At 41.9% G+C, this 12,982-nt stretch overlaps 2 protein-coding genes across 13 annotated transcripts in view; one reads left to right on the forward strand and one right to left on the reverse strand.

Moving 5' to 3' along the window:
• Window positions 1-12,982, forward strand: part of LOC139273303 (upstream-binding protein 1-like) — a 96,907-nt gene that overhangs the window by 65,117 nt on the left and 18,808 nt on the right. For all 4 annotated transcript variants that reach the window (XM_070890045.1, XM_070890064.1, XM_070890055.1 and 1 more), the window contains 3 exons: window positions 2,232-2,325; window positions 2,855-2,945; window positions 6,277-6,398. In XM_070890045.1, coding sequence (XP_070746146.1) covers window positions 2,232-2,325; window positions 2,855-2,945; window positions 6,277-6,398 — 307 coding nt within the window. The remainder of the gene's footprint in view (window positions 1-2,231; window positions 2,326-2,854; window positions 2,946-6,276; window positions 6,399-12,982) is intronic.
• Window positions 1-12,982, reverse strand: part of LOC139273318 (F-box/LRR-repeat protein 2) — a 334,467-nt gene that overhangs the window by 7,759 nt on the left and 313,726 nt on the right. For 7 of the 9 annotated variants that reach the window (XR_011595063.1, XR_011595064.1, XR_011595062.1 and 4 more), the window contains one exon: window positions 879-990. The exons of the other annotated variants lie outside the window; for them this stretch is intronic. The gene's annotated coding sequence lies outside the window, so the exon portion shown is untranslated. The remainder of the gene's footprint in view (window positions 1-878; window positions 991-12,982) is intronic. 9 annotated transcript variants of the gene reach the window in all.

A 12,982-nucleotide genomic window follows, 5' to 3' on the forward strand; every position in this document is an offset into this window, starting at 1 on the left:
CAATTCCAGAGTCCAAATCATTGATGTAGATTGTGAGTAACAGTGGCCTCAGCACCAAACCCTGTGGAACACCACTTGTTACCTTTTGCCAGTTTAAGTAGCTGCCCTTAACCCCTACTCTCTGTTTTCTGTTTTGTAGCCAGCTTGCTATCCATTCTGCTACTTGTCCCATGACTGCAAATGCTCTGACTGTACTCATGAGTCTTACTATGTGATACCTTATCGAAGGCCTTTTGAAAATCCATTTACTGCCATTACCTTTATCTACTTTCTGTTACTTCAAAGTATTTAATAAGGTTGGTCAAGTATGACCTACCCTTTTGAAATCTGTGCTGATTATTCTAAATTATATTTTCAGATTCTAGATGTTTTCTAATACATCTTTGAGTAAGGATTCCATTATCTTTCCTACCACGATGTTAAGCTAACTGGCCTATAGTTCCCTGGTAAGACAATCGCTGACTACAATGGTTCCTCTCTGACTGGAAGGTGATCTGATGGTTATCTGAAGTATAGCAGTCGGGATTAAATAATGAGCATATTCTACAATTTTGATGACATTTGGCGATCAGGAAGTATTTATGCAAGTTTCTCTTGGGAATTGGGTGGATAGCATTTCTGATGGGTTAGATTGTAGATGGTCTATAATTGCTATGAATAGATTTAATGGCCTGAATACACTTACTCTGTGCTTTCTCGTGTGTTTCCCATTAATTTTTTTTAAACTACGTGTTTGTACTTGATTCTTAAATCTACAGACACAAAAGTAGCATGCCAGAATTTAGCTGTGCTATAAATAGAGCCTTAGTGCTCAATGATTCTAAAGCTGTAGAATCTGCCTCATAAAATTCATCCCCATTACAGAATTATTTACTTGCCTTTTGCGCCCATCTGGGTACAGCAGTATAGTGGTTGTTATTGGACCAGTAATCCAGATGCCTACATTAATCCTGGAACATGTGTTCAAATCTCACCATGGCACTTTGAGAACTGGAATTGTAAAAAAAAAAGCTAGTATCAGTAAAAAGTGACCACAAAGCTGCCGATTGTTGTAAAAACTGGTTCAATAATATTGTTTTAGGGAAGGAAATCGGCTGTTCTTACCCAGTCTGGCTTATATGTGACTCCAGTCCCACATGAACGTCTGCTAACTGCCATTTGAAGTTGTCGAACAAGCCACTTAGTTTTACCAAAAAAAACTGCACCACCTTCCCATGGGCAACTAGGGTTGCTCCCAACTCTACAGGAAAAGCCGAGCCCCATGCCCAGTACATTTCCAATTCCACCCTCCATGCGCCAATCCCTTGCCAATAATGCCCCATTCCGAGAATTAACATTTTTATCCCCAGTTTAATTGTATTGAAATTAATACCATATGTTCTAAATCTGAATAGTGTCTGTGGACGCCTATTTTCTAACCCCATTGCTTTACAGATTGTTAACCAGTATGCATATTGCGTCTTGCACCATTTCGTCCCATGCGCATTTCTTAACACCATTGTGCACTGCTCCATAATCAGATAGCTTTGCAAAAGCTATGAATCTGACCTCTTTTGCTTTGTTCAGCTTTTGCATTTCAAATGCTTAAAAAGTGCCAGAATTAACAATCTTCCAGTGTAATAAGCAGCAAGATTTTGCTGTTTAACATTACATAAATGTGTTTATCTTAGTATTATAAATGTGTTGGTGAGCAATAAGTAACACTACCAACTGGTTACATCATCAGACAGTACTGGGTTCATGGCTCTTTAAAAGGATTAGGGGATGCAATGTTGTAATAAGTTCTAATTTGAAATGGGAAAATTTGAATAGTACTTCTAATATTTTGATCACTTTGATTGCAGTGTTGTAAATGCTGGTATGTCAAACAGAGAAATAGCCACCAGTTTAGTTAGCTGTCACTGAACACCTATCCGTCTCACCTCTCTGGGTGAAAAGTGAGCTGAGACAGCTACAGTGATATGTAACAGCTTTTAGACGTAACATTCTTTTAAATATTAAAGTACCAGAAAATTGTAAACAAATAGCATTGTGTTTATACGGTATTTTAAAATATGGAAGGGATATTTTTAGAATATTGTTCTCCAACACACAAGTAATTTGCTATAGAAATTGGTTGAGCTTACCACAGAAATTACCCTTGTGGTGTTGCAGAATTCTTGGAGCACTGACTGTGTAAAGTTTAATGAAATCTCACCCTTTATACATATACCTTTTTTCCCCTTTTCCAGCAACTGTGCCAAACGGCTACAATACAGGAGGCCCAGCAATGGTTGCACAAGAAAAGATTCTCAACCTATGCGAGATTATTTTCAAACTTCTCAGGTATGGATTGCTGTTCTTTCAATTCTATAAAATGCAGTTTGCCAATATAAAGTGATAACAGGTGGTATAACTAATATGTTAAATAGGATTTTATGGCAATTCTGGAACAATATTAGGATGCTGAATTGAGTTCCCAGTCTTAAATGTGATGCTTGGACGTCCTTTCTCCAAGCTGGGGGGGAGGAATCAAAAAAACCTATCTGAATTCTTGCTCTTGACTCAGCGTAGCAGAGAGCAGTTCGTCTGCCTTCTTAATACCATCAAGACTCACGCACAGTATAGCTCAGAGATTGGAGGAAAGTGAAAAAACTCTGCTCGTACCAATTCTCTCAGAACTACCAAACATCCAAATAATAATCATGAAGCCCCAAGTAAATTATTCATGATCGTCAAATCATTGAAGTAATTGCTGTGGTTATCTTGATCTGTTCTATGATCCCATTTCCTTCTGCCAGTTAAGTATGGCTCATACTTGTTCCCCATGAGGACTTCATAATTCATTTGATATTTATGATTGCTGCTTTCATAGGTTCCGATTTACTAAAGTTGACGCGAGATGATCTCGTCCAGATCTGTGGCTCAGCTGATGGAATTCGATTGTTCAATGCACTTAAGGCAAGGTAACGTTTCAGAAACTTAATTAAAATGACTTGCTCATCCTTTGTTTAAATCAGGGTGTCAAACTCAATTTATATGGTGGGCTTGTTCTGACATCCTGGCACTTGGAGAGGGCCACATTCAGCAAAAGTTATTTGGATACATGGGTAGAAATTGGGTATGTGTTTTTTCTGATTTTTGGGCATATAATTGGGCATTGTATACCAATTTCTGGGTGTGAAGTCCTGCACCCGATACGCGGCAGTGGCATGGCTGCCGTCATATTGGTCCTCACTGTTATTAGGTGTACCTGGACGACTGCCTGAAATCAGCGTTTGATCAATTTGAATCTAAAGAAGGATCCTGCGCCTGTTTCAGGACCTTTTTACAAAATACTGAAAAACTAGATGGAGCATGAACTGTGCAAGCTGCGAGTAATTTTTCCAGTTCTACAGCGCTCTTTAAAGGAAATGCTAAAGAAATGGTGGGGCAAGTATTTCTTTACATCTCATCTGTGAAGCATAGAGGAGAAACAATGCTCCTCCCAACTCCACAGTACTAATGTGGGCCCCTGGCAAGCTGCACTGTCTCCCACCATCTCTCACCATTGGAGTTTGCGATTGGGCGTACAGCTCCCAGAGTGCAGTGAGAATCCTCAGTCTCAGTATCTTTATTCTCCAGCTGCCCACCAGTGGAAAAAAATCTTTAATTATCTATCACAGTAAGGTCCGCAAGTTTCACTCTCCTCTTGGCACTATTCCCACGCACCATGTTGCTGCTGCTGCTCCCAACTGTACAGGAAAAGCTGAGCCCCATGCCCAGCACATTTCCAATTCCACCCCCCAATACGTCAATCCCTCCCAGTTCCCCCTCTTTCCTCTTTGTGATTTTTGTTGTAAGGGTTGCTGGGTATATTTTGAATCAGTGAGGATTTAATTGTGTGGAATAAGTGGCTTATGTACTTTGATGAGTAAAACCTCTTCCCTAATTTAGCTTCTGTTTTCTTTAAACTGAATTGTTCTTTCCATCCTTTTTCCATCTTTTATACAGTTGCTCAATATCCTAAAGAGAAAGTTTTGCTATTTTTTCACTTTTTCCTCCAACTCTGATCTTGATGTTTGAGCCTCCATCCATTGTTCCATTATGGTTGACAAACAATTTTATCCCCATCGAGTCTTCCTGGTCTTGATATTGTTCCCATCATCTACACTATGCTTTTATGCTTACCTTGTCTTGTGGTATACTTATTAATTGTGCACGAGCAAATTTACATGTCTTTGTGGCTCCACCTTTAGACCATCATTCACAGTATAATGGGCTCAAGTTTCGGCTCGAGTTGCTCCTATTTTTTTGGAGCAACTAGTTTAGTATGGAGTAGCTTAGAAATTGCAATTCTCGGCATTTAGTTTGCTCCAATTCTAGTTAGTTAGAATAGTTTTGTTTTAGTAGAGTTTTTTTTTTTCAAAAGGGGGCGTTACCAGCCACTTACGCTTGTTTTGCAAGTTTAGGCAGCGAAAAGTTACTCCAAACTAACTTAGAACGGAGTAAGTGTCGATTTTTGTATGCTCAGAAAAACCTTGCCTACGTTTTATAAATTAGGCGCAGGTAGCGAGAGATGCGGGGGCAGGTGGAGGGAATGGAAGTTAGGGGATTTTACAAAGCATGAAACACTTCACTTTTACCAATAAAGAGCCATCATCAATAATAAATGATCAATAAATCAATCAAAAAAAATAAAAAAATAAAAATTATAAAAAATAAAAATAAAAGTTTCTACTGACCAGCAGCACCGGGAGCCGTCCAACAGCCTGCCCATGAGGTGCTCGGGCGGTGCCCCGCTGCCAGGAGGTGTTCGGGCAGGGCCCGCCACCGAAGAGCTGCTGGTCGGGCGGGCCCCCGTCACCGAGGAGGTAAGGGCAGGCAGGCCGGCCACTCGGCCCGGAATAGGGGCAACGTCCCTTCGCCCAGAGACAGGACACACTGGGAGGGCCAGGAGTTACTGCACATGCGCGCAGCCTCCATTGCGCACCCGCGCAGCTGCCGGCACTGTTTTTGGTACAGGGCTGTAGCTCCGCCCCCAGCAGCTCCTGCTGTGCCGCGCTGAGCTGCATACGGGCCGACAGTAATCGGAGAATCATGAGGTAAGTATTTGCCGTTTTTTCAGTTGTAGAAATTAGGCGGGCCTCTCCGAGTTGCGCCGTTCTACCGGGGATCCGAAACTTGGGCCCAATAATTCTAAATCGTTTCTTTGCACCAGAAAATTTGAAATAGCCAGTTATTTGAATTAAGCAGTTGGAATAAAAATGCATTGGAAGCTTATTTTTTAGTGCAATCTGAATTATCGTGTTAGTCAGATTAAATAACTTTGAATTATCTGGAATAGATTGTATTGACATTCTTGGCCTCAGTACCTCATCTGAAACTCCACATCTCCTCTATTGGTAAAACTGTCTCCAACACTCTTGTTTCCTATTTTGTGCCAAATGCTTTTCTGCTCAGGTCTTCACTTTTTACAAAGGACAAGTCTGTCTTAGTTATGATTACTATTTTCATATCAAGAAGAGCTCTTCTAACACCTCTCTTACAATCCTGGCAGCATACAAGAAAATATAGCATCTTTCCTTGTTTTACCAATACCACAGTGTCAGAGCTTTTCTTGGCTTTCCTTCTGTTCAAGAATCATTGCACTGTTTCCTATTTCAACTCTTTTTTTTTTTTCCCCCCAGGATCTAGAAATTATGGAGCTCCTTTGTATCTTCAGCATTTTATTTTTCCTTATTTCTTCCTCGAGCTTTAAAAACTTTTTTTTTAACCTCCTGTTTGCCACTTTCTGATTTACCTTGTCTTTTTACTCTTCAATTTTGATGTGCCATGTACTATCCCTTTCTCAACTTTTTTAATCCAATAAAGTAGCTGTAACAAAGCATTTGTGGCATAGAGTCTCAGTGCACCCACGTTGTGTTAAGAGTGCGTAAGGATTAGATTCCATCAGTCTACTGAGGCTTAATTGCAGCAGTCATGTTCTGAATATAAGATTAGTGGAGTCTAGATACCAAGAAAGAATAATTGGTCATCTGGTCATGGTTGCTTGACTCCGAAAAGCTGTTGGACATTGAGGAAAAGTTTGGAAATAAGTCAGCTACAGAAGCTGTATGGCTGTTCATGTACACATGAAGAAAAGTAAAAGAGTAAATAGGCTTGTTGCTCATTTTAAAAAGGTTTCTCCGAATCAGTAATTGAAAATAAGATGCAAAGCCACAGTAATTGTAAGTCTATCAACTGATCATTTTAACGAGAATTGTCTTGACGTAACATACTCTCTGCAGGCTAATGCCATCTTATTAACTAATGCAGATCTGTTAGACCGAGATTAACCATCTATGTCTGCCAAGAATCACAGCATGCAAGAAGTGTTTCACTGCTGGCAAGCTCACAAGATAATGAAAATGGAGAGGGAGACAGTCGTGCAATATATGGTAAGCATTTTTGTGTAGCTTTTCTGAAAGGTTCTTGAAAGAGATTACTTAGACATGTTGCTCATCTTTGATTGTAGGTCTGTGCATAATATGGGTTTAACTTTATAGCAAATGACTGCCCTTTTAGGAATTAGTGTTGGAACATCTCGAGTCCATTTTGCAGGATTAAATCCTGTCCCAAAGCTTTCAACAGATTCACCTATCTCATTGCCACACCTACTCAGAGCTGTGTTGGCTGGAATCATGCTAACAGTAACGTTTTCAGGCAGGAGCAGAATATCAGTTCATCTCGCCTACTCATCCAACTTCCCACATGATTATCGGAGAATAATATAATGGTTACGACACAGAAGGAGGTCATTCGGCCTGTCGAGTCTGTGCCATCTCTTGGAAAGAGCACTTCAGCTAGTCCCACTCCCTTACCCTTTCCCTATAGCCCTGCAATTTTTTTTTCCTTCAGCAACTTACCACATTCCCTTTTGAAAGCCACAATTGAGTCTGCTTCCACCACCCTTTCAGGCAATACATTCTAGATCCTAACCACTTGCTGAGTTTAAAAAAAAAGTTCTTCCTCATGTCCCCTTTGGTTCTTCTGCCAATCACCTTAAATCTGTGTCCTCCACTTCTCGACCCTTCCACCAAAGAGAACCGTTTATATACTCTGTCAGAACCCCTCATGATTTCAAATCTCCTGTCAACCTTCTCTGCTCTTAGAAGAACAACCCCAGCTTCTCCAGTTTGTCTATGTAACTGAAGTCCCTCGTCGCTTGAATTATTCTTGTAAATCTTTACTGCACCCATTCTAAGGTTTTCACATCCTTCCTAAAGTGCGGTGTCCCGAATTGGACACACTACTCCAATTGAGGATGAACCAGTGTTTTATAAAGGTCGTTCATAGCTTCCTTTATTTTGATTCTGTGCTTCTATTTATAAAGGCCAGGACCCATATGTCTTTTGAAGCACTTTCTCAGCATGCCCTGCCACTTTCAACAAAGTGTGCACATGTACTCCCAGGTCTCTCTGTTCATGCGCCCCCTTTAGAATTGTACCCTTCAGTTTATATTGCCTCTCCTCATTCTTGTATCAATTTGCACTTTTCTGCATTAAATGTCATCTGCCACTTGTCTTCCCATTTGACCAGCCAGTCTCTGTCCTCTTGAAGTCTATCACTATCCTCCTCACTGTTCACTATACTTTCAAGTTTTGTGTAATCTGCAAATTTTGAAATTGTACCCTTTATACCCAAGTCCAAGTCATTAATATATATCAAGAAAAGCAGTGGTCCCAGTACCAATCCTGGGGAACACCACTGTATATGTTCCTCCAGTCTGAAAAACAACCGTTCACCCCTACTCTCTGTTTCCTGCCACTTAGCCAATTTCGGATCCATGCTGCCACTGTCCCTTTTATTCCATGGGCTTCAACTTTGCTGGCAAGCCTATTATCTAGCAATTTATCAAACATCTTTTGGAAGTCCATGTCCACCACATCAACCGCATTGCCCTCATCAACCCTCTCTGTTACCTCAATTAATCCACACTTGTCCAAGCGACTGTTGATTTTGTCCTGGATTATCATTTCTAAAAGTTTCTCCACGACTGAGGTTAACCTGATTGGTCTGTAGATGCTGGGTTTATCCTTGCATTCTTTTTTGAACAAGGGTGTAACATTTGCAATTCTCTCGTCCTCTGGCATCACCCCTATATCTAAGGAGGATTGGAAGATTATGGCCAGTATCTCTGCAATTTCCACCCTTGCCTCCCTCGGCATCCCAGGATGCATCCCATCCGATCCTGGTGACTTAGCTACTTTAGGTACAGCCAGCCTTTCTAGTACCTCCTCTTTATCAATTTTTATCCCATCCAGTATCTCGATTCCCTCCTCTTTCACTATGACTTTGGTAGAAGCTTCTTCCTTGGTAAAGATGGATGCAAAGTACTCATTTAGTACCTCAGCCATGCCTGCTGCCTCCATGCGTAAGTCTCTCTTTTCCTTCCTAATCGCCCCCACCCATCCTCTTACTATCTGTTTACTATTTATATGCCTGTAGAAGACTTTTGCATTCCCTTTTATGTTAGCTGCCAGTCTATTCTCTCTTTGCCCCTCTTATTTCCATTTTCACTTCCCCTCTGAACTTTCTATATTCAGCTTGGTTCTCACTTGTATTCTCAACCTGACATCTGTCTTCCCTTCTCCCTCCCTTTCTGCTTTATTTTACTCTCTTTCGTCATCCAGGGAGCTCTGGCTTTGGTTGCCCTGTTGATACGGATTCTTTTTCCCTCAATCTGTTTCAGCGAATACACTGACGCAAACACCTTGCCTTTTCTGTAAATAACCTTAATTGAAGATTCTCCGGCCGGGACTTGTCAAGACAAAGGGACACTCTCAATCAGAGCCTGTTTGCCTTCCTCTGGACAAGCCCTTTTCAGCGTGAAACAACAACAGTTATACATTTTCAAAACACAACACATTTGATTAGCACTTGGTCTATCCAATCCCTTTCTGCCCCCACCCCCCCCCCCCTCCCGAGTACGTCCAATGGCAGGCAAGAAAGTCTCCCAATTAGGGCTGGTGTCAGGGTCAGGTTAGTTATAGCTTTGCTACTCTGTCTTCCCTTATCAGTAAAGAACCCAATTAGTTTCCCTTCCTCCTTATCCGTAAAAGCCATTACTTTTCTCCTCCTATCTAGGATTGCTTTCTTTCTTTGTGCCGCCTTGCGTCTTTCTCATGACCCATGTTTAACCTCAACCTCAACTCTTGGTAACCCCTTTTTTTTCTGTCGATTCTGCAGTTGTCTGCATCTTGACATTTCTTTAGCTATTTTCCAATGATTCCCTATTTCAATCCCTCTGCCACATTTACAATCCTTCTGTATCCATTCTCAGCCCTACATTTCCCCATCAAGGGAATGTACCTCGACTGTACCCAAACCATCTCCTCTATTAAAGGCAGCCGATTGTTCGATTACAATTTTACCTGCCATTCTTTGATTCCAATTTACTTGGGCCAGATCCGTTCTCAACCCACTGAAATTGGTCCTCCAGATTGCTCCTTGTCCTTTTCCATAGCTAATTTAAACCATACTATGATCACTGTTCCTTAAATGTTCCCTTACTGACACTTGCTCCACTTGACCCACCTCATTCCCCAGAACCAGATCCAACAATACCTCCTTCCTCGTTGGGCTGGAAACTTACTGATCAAGAAAGTTCTTAACACACTTCAGAAATTCTTTCCCCTCTCTGCCCTTTACTATCTCAGTTCAATAGGATAATTGAAGTCCCCCATTTTCACGACACTGTACTTTCTCTGTAATTTCCCTGCAAATTTGCTCCTCTATATCTTTCCCACTAGTTGGTGGCCTATAGAATACACCTAGTATCAACATCCAAGGGTATTCAACATTCAGGAAGGATAGAATAAAAGGAAAAGGAGGTGGGGTAGCATTGCTGGTTAAAGAGGAGATTAATGTAATAGTTAGGAAGGACATTAGCTTGGATGAGGTGGAATCTATATGGGTAGAGCTGCAGAACACCAAAGGGCAAAAAACGTTAGTGGGAGTTGTGTACAGACCTCCAAACAGTAGTAGTGATGTTGGGGAGGGCATCAAACAGGAAATTAGGGGTGCATGCAGTAAAGGTGCAGTAGTTATCATGGGTGACTTTAATATGCATATAGATTGGGCTAACCAAACTGGAAGCGATACGGTGGAGGAGGATTTCCTGAAGTGCATAAGGGATGGTTTTCTAGACCAATATGTCGAGGAACCAACTAGGGGGGAGGCCATCTTAGACTGGGTGTTGTGTAATGAGAGAGGATTAATTAGCAATCTCGTTGTGCGAGGCCCCTTGGGGAAGAGTGACCATAATATGGTGGAATTCTACATTAGGATGAGAATGAATCCATTAATTCAGAGACCATGGTCCAGAAATTAAAGAAGGGTAACTTTGAAGGTATGAGGCATGAATTGGCTCGGATAGATTGGCGAATGATACTTAAGGGGTTGACAGTGGATGGGCAATGGCAGACATTTAGAGACGGCATGGATGAACTACAACAATTGTACATCCCTGTCTGGCGTAAAAATAAAAAAGGGAAGGTGGCTCAACCGTGGCTATCAAGGGAAATCAGGGATAGTATTAAAGCCAAGGAAGTGGCATACAAATTGGCCAGAAATAGCAGCGAGCCTGGGGACTGGGAGAAATTTAGAACTCAGCAGAGGAGGACAAAGGGTTTGATTAGGGCAGGGAAAATAGAGTACGAGAGGAAGCTTGCAGGGAACATTAAGACTGACTGCAAAAGCTTCTATAGATATGTAAAGAGAAAAAGGTTAGTAAAGACAAATGTAGGTCCCCTGTAGTCAGAATCAGGGGAAGTCATAATGGGGAACAAAGAAATGGCAGACCAATTGAACAAGTACTTTGATTCGGTATTCACTAAGGAGGACAAAAACAACCTAAAAGGGGTCAGAGGGTCTAGTAAGAAGGAGGAACTGAGGGAAATCCTTATTAGTCGGGAAATTGTGTTGGGGAAGTTGATGGGATTGAAGGCCGATAAATCCTCAGGGCCTGATGGACTGCATCCCAGAGTACTTAAGGAGGTGGCCTTGGAAATAGCGGATGCATTGACAGTAATTTTACAACATTCCATTGACTCTGGATCAGTTCCTATGGAGTGGAGGGTAGCCAATGTCACCCCACTTTTTAAAAAAAAAAAGGAGGGAGAGAGAAAACAGGGAATTATAGACCGGTCAGCCTGACATCGGTAGTGGGTAAAATGATGGAATCAATTATTAAGGATGTCATAGCAGCGCATTTGGAAAGAGGTGACATGATAGGTCCAAGTCAGCATGGATTTGTGAAAGGGAAATCATGTTTGACAAATCTTCTGGAATTTTGTGAGGATGTTTCCAGTAGAGTGGACAAGGGAGAATCAGTTGATGTGGTATATTTGGACTTTCAGAAGGCTTTCAACAAGGCCCCACACAAGAGATTAATGTGCAAAGTTAAAGCACATGGGATTGGTGGTAGTGTGCTGACGTGGATTGCGAACTGGTTGTCAGACAGGAAGCCAAGAGTAGGAGTAAATGGGTACTTTTCAGAATGGCAGGCAGTGACTAGTGGGGTACCGCAAGGTTCTGTGCTGGGGCCCCAGCTGTTTACATTGTACATTAATGATTTAGACGAGGGGATTAAATGTAGTATCTCCAAATTTGCGGATGACACTAAGTTGGGTGGCAGTGTGAGCTGCGAGGAGGATGCTAAGAGGCTGCAGAGTGACTTGGATAGGTTAGGTGAGTGGGCAAATGCATGGCAGATGAAGTATAGTGTGGATAAATGTGAGGTTATACACTTTGGTGGTAAAAACAGAGAGACAGACTATTATCTGAATGGTGACAGATTAGGAAAAGGGGAGGTGCAACGAGACCTGGGTGTCATGGTACATTAGTCATTGAGGTTGGCATGCAGGTACAGCAGGCGGTTAAGAAAGCAAATGACATGTTGGCCTTCATTGCGAGGAGATTTGAGTACAGGGGCAGGGAGGTGTTGCTACAGTTGAACAGGACCTTGGTGAGGCCACACCTGGAATATTGTGTACAGTTTTGGTCTCCTAACTTGAGGAAGGACATTCTTGCTATTGAGGGAGTGCAGCGAAGGCTCACCAGACTGATTCCCGGGATGGCGGGACTGACATATCAAGAAAGACTGGATCAACTGGGCTTGTATTCACTGGAGTTCAGAAGAATGAGGGGGGAATCTCATAGAAACGTTTAAAATTCTGACGGGTTTAGACAGGTTAGATGCAGGAAGAATGTTCCCAATGTTGGGGGAAGTCCAGAGCCAGGGGTCACAGTCTAAGGATCAGGGGTAAGCCATTTAGGACCGAGATGAGGAGAAACTTCTTCACCCAGAGAGTGGTGAACCTGTGGAATTCTCTACCACAGAAAGTTGTTGAGGCCAATTCACTAAATATATTCAAAAAGGAGTTAGATGTATTCCTTACTACTAGGGGGATCAAGGGGTATGGTGAGAAAGCAGGAATGGGGTACTGAAGTTACATGTTCAGCCATGAACTCATTGAATGGTGGTGCAGGCTGGAAGGGCCGAATGGCCTACTCCACCTATTTTCTATGTTTCTAGTATTATAATGGCACCTCTATATTGTTTCTTCACACTAACCAAATTGATTCTGAACTTGACCTCTCCAGGACATCCTCTCTCTCCAGCATTGTACTATTCTCCTTGATCAATACTGTCACCCCACCTTCTTCCCCTTACTATCTTTCCTGAGCACCTTTATATCCAGGAATATTTAGTACTCAATCCTCCCTTTTTTGAGCCAGGTCTCCGTTATCGCCACAACATCATATTCCCATGTGACCATTTACGCCTGTAGCTCACCAACCTTATTTACCATGCTTTGTGCGTTTACACACGTGCACTGTAAACCTATCTTAGACCACCTTCTATTCGTCTGACCCCACCTAATACTGTACTGTTTATTACTCTAGTGCTATCTTCCTCTCTCAATCCTTTGTGCACCTTGTTTCTCCTTTCTAATAAGAATAAGAACACAAGAATTAG

The sequence above is a fragment of the Pristiophorus japonicus genome, chromosome 1 (genome assembly GCF_044704955.1).
Source record: "Pristiophorus japonicus isolate sPriJap1 chromosome 1, sPriJap1.hap1, whole genome shotgun sequence".
Taxonomy (NCBI): domain Eukaryota; kingdom Metazoa; phylum Chordata; class Chondrichthyes; family Pristiophoridae; genus Pristiophorus; species Pristiophorus japonicus.